The sequence below is a fragment of the Nymphaea colorata genome, chromosome 10, assembly GCF_008831285.2.
Source record: "Nymphaea colorata isolate Beijing-Zhang1983 chromosome 10, ASM883128v2, whole genome shotgun sequence".
Classification (NCBI taxonomy): Eukaryota; Viridiplantae; Streptophyta; class Magnoliopsida; order Nymphaeales; family Nymphaeaceae; genus Nymphaea; species Nymphaea colorata.
Genome location: NC_045147.1, coordinates 8,096,429 through 8,104,088, shown reverse-complemented (window position 1 = coordinate 8,104,088; position 7,660 = coordinate 8,096,429). Strand labels below are relative to the sequence as shown.

The following is a 7,660-nucleotide window of genomic DNA, read 5'->3' as shown; positions in this document are numbered from 1 at the left end:
TACTCTCTCGCTACTCTCTCGCTCTAGTACTATTTCCGCCCACCCATCATAACAGAAAGAGTACTGGATAAGCACAGCCAATCAAAATTGCCACCACCATCAAAATAAAATGACAATTACAAGTTAATATACATTAAATGGCAAGCCAGCATATATACAGCAGATTATCATTTTATGCCAAGACAAATAAACAGAGCAATGGGGACGGGTATCAGCAATGGGATTTTATTAGTCTGGACTCTGGAGTGCGACCAAGTGTCACGCCTTCAGCATGGTTCCACATGTTAGAAATAAAATAAACACATCAGGATACCAAAAGATACCAAGATGCGAGACTTCCAGTACAACAGGCAAACGGAAAAAAAATATCAGAGCCAACTTTTGTACTTTATATGTAACTAGCAACAGCCAACAGCAAAGCCTACTTTTACCTGTGTACATAACTTCATCCTCGAGGGGGACACTGCTTCGACAGAACTTTGTAGCATCCAAGTGAAGCTAACAGAAGAGTACAATCTTGTACCCACAGTGATTTGATTTTCAGAATAGGAAATAAATACGTCATTTAATGTCTAAAAGTTTGCCACGAATATATACAGGGCGCATGGTAAAGAAATGATCAGAAGCATGCACTTGACAAACATAATCACGAGGTCTTCTTGCACTTGTACCAACCAGCACAAGACACATAAACCAAGAGATTCAAAAAGCTTAGCCCAGCCAGCAGCCAAAAGAAGTAGTCAAGATGACCTTCATTCAAGTTATCAGGTATCCAACCAGCACTTCCACCTCTCGTGGTCACTGCAGTAACGATAGTCACTATAAAAGTGCTCAGATAATTACCAAGTGCAGTAGTCAGCAAAGAGAAGGCACTGCACAGACTCCGCATTGCATCTGGAGATTGATCATAGAAGAATTCAAGCTGTCCAATGAATGTAAATACTTCCGCAGCACCAATCAAGAAATACTGTGGTATCTGCCAAAAGATGCTCATGGGAACAGTTACTGAGGAATCAACTAAACCAAGCTCTTTAACAATTTGCAAGCGCCTAATTTCAACTAACGCAGCTGCAGTCATGCATAAAATTGATATGAAGAGGCCAATGCCTATTCTCTGCAACTCAGAGAATCCTCTCTCCTTTCCTGTCAAATTTCTAGCTATTGGCACAAGTATGCGGTCATAAATGGGGACCCACAGGATCACACTCAGTACATCAAACACAGAAAGTGATGCAGGAGGAATAGTAAATGAACCAAGAGAGGCATCCATGGTCATCCCTTGCTCCACGAACATGGTAGACATCTGTGCATAGACTGCAGAAAATACTATGCCAGTAGCCCATATAGGGAACATGCGGACAAGAATTTTCAGCTCCTCAACTTGTGTAACTGTGCAGAGTCTCCACGGATTTGTAAACTGATTGGTCTTGATATCAATATCAACCACAGTAGCAGCTTTGTCAAGGAACCTAAAGAAAAAACATACGGTCAAAACTCAAAATAACAAGCACAAATGAATCTGGAAGACAGGCAACTCATGGAATGGGATATTTGGAAACTAACATGGATGGCATTGAAATTTGCTAACATAAGGTAATTTCCAAAATTACACTTCATCCCCAAGCCCATACAGTCGTATCGTCTAAACAACCAAATACTTTCAATGAAAGCTTATGTAGTTAGGTTTGGACAAAAAATTACTTGAATTCATCAGTATGCTCCAATTTCCGACTCCCTTCAATGGCAGAGTTCTTATCTGTTACTTCATGCAGACGGGAGCTATCAAGAGGTACGTCAACATTCCATTTATGGATAGACGCAACCACGACCTGGCAAACTCTCGTCAAAGGGCTTCCTCCTGGTCTTTGAAACCTATAGAGAGATGTTCCACAGAAGAAGCTCCCAATAGCAAGACCCATGAATACTGTTGGAATACCAAATCCTAAGCCCCAGCCAGCATTGTCTTGTATCCACACAAGCAAACTGCTTGAAACAAGAGCTCCAAGATTGATAGAAAAGTAGAACCAATTAAAGAAAGAACCTTTTCTCACCCTTTCTTCTGGGTCAGAATCATCAAACTGATCAGCTCCAAAGGATGATACACATGGTTTGATTCCACCTGTTCCTAAAGCAATCAGATAGAGGCCAAAAAAGAATATAGCATATTGTGCAGCACTTGCTTCTGGACAATTATCACCAACACAAGATGGGGGTTTGAATGCAGGAACTGATGCTGAAAGAGTCAAGGTACCCATCCCCTACAATAACAGATCCGAGGATATAGAGTTAATCATCTTCTTGATTAGAGAAAGAAATACCAGACAGAAGGGCAAAGAACATCATCAGAATCTGCATAATTTTACAACTAAGATGACAATCAAACATATGCAATGATTGAGGGTTGGCACTTACAATGAAGTAAATAGAGGAAAAAACAGCAATAGTCCAGTATCTTCCCCAGTACGCATCAGCCAAAACAGCTCCAATGAGTGGTGTGAGATAGCAGGTGCCTTGCCAGGTGGTAACATTACTTGCAGCATAAGCATTTCCCTGATGTAGTATTTTTGTAAGGTATGTTACAAGGTTAGTAGCAATGCCATAGTACGCCAAACGCTCGCAACATTCATTCCCTGCATTTCATAGTTCACATTAAACCTTAAGACCACAACCTTGTTCACATAATAAACTGAATGTGCCCATCAAGTAAAACATAAGAAACCAATACAAAAAGGAAAAGGATGACAAGCAGCTTGCATAACACAGTACCAAGAATAAAGGGACAAGCCCTCCAGTTGCCTGTATTGTGTTTTAGAATAGGCCTCCCATAGAAGTCCACTGATCCATCTCCCGTATATGGTCCATTTTTGTTCTAAATATCACAGGTGCAAAAATAACCATTACAATCACAGTTATAAAAGGAATTTCTAATCCAAATCAAATTGCATCTTGCACTTTAGCATCAGTGTCCCAAATCATTAAGGTCTATCACCTTAACATGTCATTTTAGTCTAAGAATTGGCAGAGCGTACTTAAACCACCAAAAAACACTTATCTTGTAATAGTTGTTCAACTGCTATGGTGGTGCTGTGCTAAAAACGAAAACATCCAAATCATATATCAGGAGTGACACCATGACTCCATAATGGAATTCACCATAACCGCCAATTTCAAGCTCAAAACATTAAAAAAAAGCAAACTACAACAAAAAACTATCCAAAAGGAGCATTGCAACAATAAAATCCAGCTAGCTGTGACTTCCATTTGCATTTGGAATTTTTCATGTCAATTCATAAGCGAACAAGAAGAAGGCTCAACTAATGAGAAAGATGTTAAAATTTATATTCCCTTATGCATATGCTTAGATCATGTAATTGTATACATAATTACATATTTAATACATATACAACCTATTGTATTTTTACATAAGCATATACATATATACATTTTGGTATCCTTTTTTTTTATTCTTTTGTATTTTCTTTCTTTTCTCTTCTTAGCTTCCTGTTTTCAGTTTTAGTTCAGCTAGATTTGTACTAGACATCAGGTAGCCCCAATGGCTAGAGCTAGACAGTAGCTAGCTCCTTCAAACTTTTTTGTATATAAAGGAGCTAAACCCCTTATAGATTAAGGCTAGCAAAGCCTGGTAGGTGATTCTAGTTAAGGACTTCTATTCTACAATCTATTTTATCAGGCAGTATGATGTGTTCTTACTCTTTGAAGAGCATTGAGACTATTTGTTCTTGATTCATAGATTCTCCCTTAATCTGTTTGTGAACAGTCTCATGTCACATTATTACTGACGAACCTAGGTAACAAACTGACAAATAAATTGAAAATTAAAGACACTTAAAAACTTCAAACTTAGTCGATTTGAATGCCTAAGCATTCTGTCTTTCATTATCCAATTTTGCTAAATCTATCAGCTACCTGGTGATTCAGTCATCCACGACCTCCACAAAGCAAAGCACACCACTAAGTTATGTTATTTATGCAATTAAATTGAAAAATGATTGGTATACTACTTTATGATAAATACATTGGGGAAAAAAAAGAAGGCTCCTGGAAATTCAGGAAAGACCATGAAGGTACAACACTGCCATCAAAAGATTTTTGGTCCTTGTACAGATAAAGGTGTTAAGATACATTTAATTGTTATGTTGATTTTACAAAACTAGATCCATAATGGACCCAAAGTCCAGGTGGTTCACCTAAGGTTTCTTTTGCCTTCTGGTTGCCTAATTGATCATTATAATAAAAGAATCCCTGCCCAATGTCTGTTGTTGCTGCTGCACATTCAGAACATAATAGAAGAGGAGCTGTCCTCCTCCCTCCTAGACGCTTTCAGTTCAGCACCCTAACAGGTCTGTTCTTTCTTGATTTCCCAATACATGGTATCAGAGCGAACTTAGTTGCTGGGAGCCTTCAGACAGTGCTTTCTGTTTCAGATGTTTCACTGGCATCATCTTTCTTCTCTTGTTTGATGAAATCATGCAACCATTCTTAGTTCTTTCTTCAGCCCCATGTCCAACCAGGTTTTTTCCTCTTGGGTGTTCTCCTTATATTTTGTCTTGTTGTTCTATTCTTCTTTTCTTGTGCCGCTACTTGTATTTCTGTTCTGCAAATAAAATCAACTTGAACAACCTTCTTCATGGTGATTCTATTTTCACTTTACATGATGTAGATATATCCAGTTATTGGATGTTATTAATCTGATAGTCAGTATCTTCTTTTGTCATCACGCCTTCTTCATTGTGTGCTAGCCTTCTTCATTCTATCCAGTTCACATTTGTGTGAATCTGATTTCAGGTTTTCATTGTTTCAGACTATTTTAAACCTGAACCTAGTTTTATTGTGTGCATCATCAGAAATCACCATTTTAAGCCTTTGTCCTTTGTCTTTTTCTTAAATCTCTTCTCATTTTCAGAATATTGTTTGATCTCTGTCTTTTCTTCTGTTTCATTAAATCATGGATTTCAACACTTCACAATCCACACAGTTTTTGAGCCATATGCCTAGATGTTAAAAAGAATCAAACAAGCTCTTTTAATGGAAAAGACATAATCTCATTTAACGAGATTTATGACCTGAATAGATCAGTGCTTAAAAGCTTAGCTTAGTTAACCAAGTTGACTTGGTCAGTTAGTTCTCAACCTTGTCAAGAAAATGGAGAATTTATTGAAGAATCAGGAATTGACAAGACCCAGGAATTGACAAGACCCAGCTGAGTCAAAATGACCTTACAATCCACTTTGTCTTCAAGCCCTATGCAAAGGCTGCTTTTATCTTATTCTGTTCCCTTTAAAACTGAGCCATTTTCTCTGAGATTGCCTTCTTTGGATCTGAATATTGTTTATTCTCAGAATTTTCTTCTGTTCCATTAAGTCATGTATTTCAGCACTTCACAGTCCAACGTGGTTTTGAAGCCCTATAACTCAGGTTTAGAAAAAAAAAAAAGAACTTCTTGGCTTGGAAAAGGCTGATCATATCATTTATCAAGATTAGTGACCTGACCTGACCAGTTTTTAAAAACATAGCTGCGTCAACCAAGTTGATCTGGTGACTCCATCCTCAACCTGGTCAAGAAAATGAAAAAACCAGGAAGTACTGACAAGACCCAGATGAGTGTTTAATTCTTTGAATCCCTATGCCAGGCATCTGGCGTAGGGCATACACACCCCCTAAAGCGTCATCGGACGATCCAGATTTAAAAAACTATATTTAAAAAAAAATTAAAACAGATGCAGGCATATAATTCTACATATTATATATAAATCTGACGATGTTATAATGAATTAAACACTCTTGTGTACATACATGAATTAGTTTTCATATACGTCATCTGCAGCCAACTAAAAAATGCGAACCATAGACTTAATTGAATTAGTTTCTGCAAAAATTCGATAATCTACGGATGTATCACAATCAACAAAGCTAGGGATCTGATTTATCTTTTCGTGGATCGGACGGAAAAATAAGAAGGATAACAGACGATCGACACATATGATTGCAGATTTTTAATAGCAAGGAAAATTATCGTCAATCTGACTTTCAAGATGCACGCTACGGAGATTTTCGTTAATCAACCACCGAAAGAGATATCAGCCAAAAAAGAAAAAGGAAAGGACAAATCTAGATTTTTTTTTCTAGTTTGACAACAAAATAGTCGTACATAATTCGAGGTCATGTAACATAAATTAACCAAATCTTCAATAAAAATCACAAGGAGGAACCTGTTAAAGATTTCATCCATTGATTCGACAAAAACATAATAAATCGAAATATTGCACGAAATTTTTCTCAAACTATCCGCGATTTTTTCTGGGTAAGGCGGGTTTGTGCAATCACCTAGAGCGAGAGAGAGAGAGAGAGAGAGAGAGAGGAAAACTGACATTGGAATCTCCACCTTCGGGATCTCCATCTTCAAGCAGCCTCTCTTGTTCCGGAGAACCCATCTTCTCCTACCAAACTCACAGTAACCAGAGGAGGAAGAAGGAAGCCTTGAGTTTTGACGAGGATTGCTTCCTCAAAACATTTGCTTATGGCATTTTCTTTTACAAAAATTTCCCTCTGGGTTCAACAATTTCATTCTAAGGAGCGTAAACCCACCTCATACTTTAATATTTAGGTCATAGCCCCAAGCGATTTCTGGTACAATTGCTAAACAAGGAATGCGTTGAGAAAAAGACATCCTTTACGAAATGGGCTCACTTACGTCGAGAAGGACAGTAAGTGCTCTCTCGCGGTTTGTTTCCGCATGTCCCAAACACGGTATTTACCCCTTAATTTGAATTTCAGAAGTATTTCCCCACTACTTCTTTCTTCATTCAGGGGAGGCTGGGCGTCGGCGGCCCGGCCCGACAGCCAGGCCCGGGTCTGCCCGGCCCGTTTAGGCCGGGTAACTAAAAAAAATATACCCGGTAACTAAAAAAATATATATATTTTTAAATTTTTTTATTTTAATAATATTTTTTATTCTTAATAAATATATTTTATATTAAAAATATTATTTTATAATTAAAAAATATTTTTTTAATTGAAATGGGCCGGATCGAGCCAAGCCCAAAATGAGACCCGGGCCGGGACGGACCGGGCCGAGCCCAGAATGAGACCTGGGACGGACCGGGCCGAGCCCAGAATGAGACCTGGGCCGGCCCGGCCCGATACCCACCCCTATTTTATTTTAGGCATAATCAACCTAAATTCACCTCAGGGCTGGCTTAACATTTTGAGCATATATTTGAATTTGACTTCGACTTTTTCTAAACTAATTAAGTTCTAGTCAAGTTTTGACTTACATATCAGAAAACAATGACACCTCAAAATTGTATTATACCTTCTTATAAAAAGCGGCATGAAAAGGAGAGCCTCTCCTAAGATGGGGTTCCATGGGCTGCATATAAAGGCTTTCTTTGAAAAGCATTACATTTAGGGCTGCACAACAACGAGGTGAGCCAACTCGGGCTTGACCCGAACTACCTCAAAAATTAGTCGAGTTCAAGCTTACAAAGATACTCAAAAGAACTTGCAAACCGATACTCTATATAATATTACCAAAATCGGTTCACTGAATCATTAGTTTTAACTTTTAGGGCAAAAACAAATTTTTACAAGTTCCACGAGTTAACACTTACACAAGTTAAACGCTTACACGAGTTAATCC

At 38.1% G+C, this 7,660-nt stretch overlaps 1 protein-coding gene across 1 annotated transcript; it reads right to left on the bottom strand.

The window, feature by feature from the left end:
• Nucleotides 1-211: 211 nt before the first annotated feature.
• Nucleotides 212-6,548, bottom strand: LOC116262545 (protein NRT1/ PTR FAMILY 8.3). Its single transcript, XM_031642002.2, has 5 exons — nt 6,390-6,548; nt 2,767-2,869; nt 2,413-2,630; nt 1,702-2,258; nt 212-1,469 (listed from the first exon to the last, which is right to left on the bottom strand). Exons 1-5 carry the CDS (start codon nt 6,450-6,452, stop codon nt 647-649), a joined length of 1,764 nt encoding a protein of 587 aa, XP_031497862.1. The 5' UTR covers nt 6,453-6,548; the 3' UTR covers nt 212-646.
• Nucleotides 6,549-7,660: the final 1,112 nt, after the last annotated feature.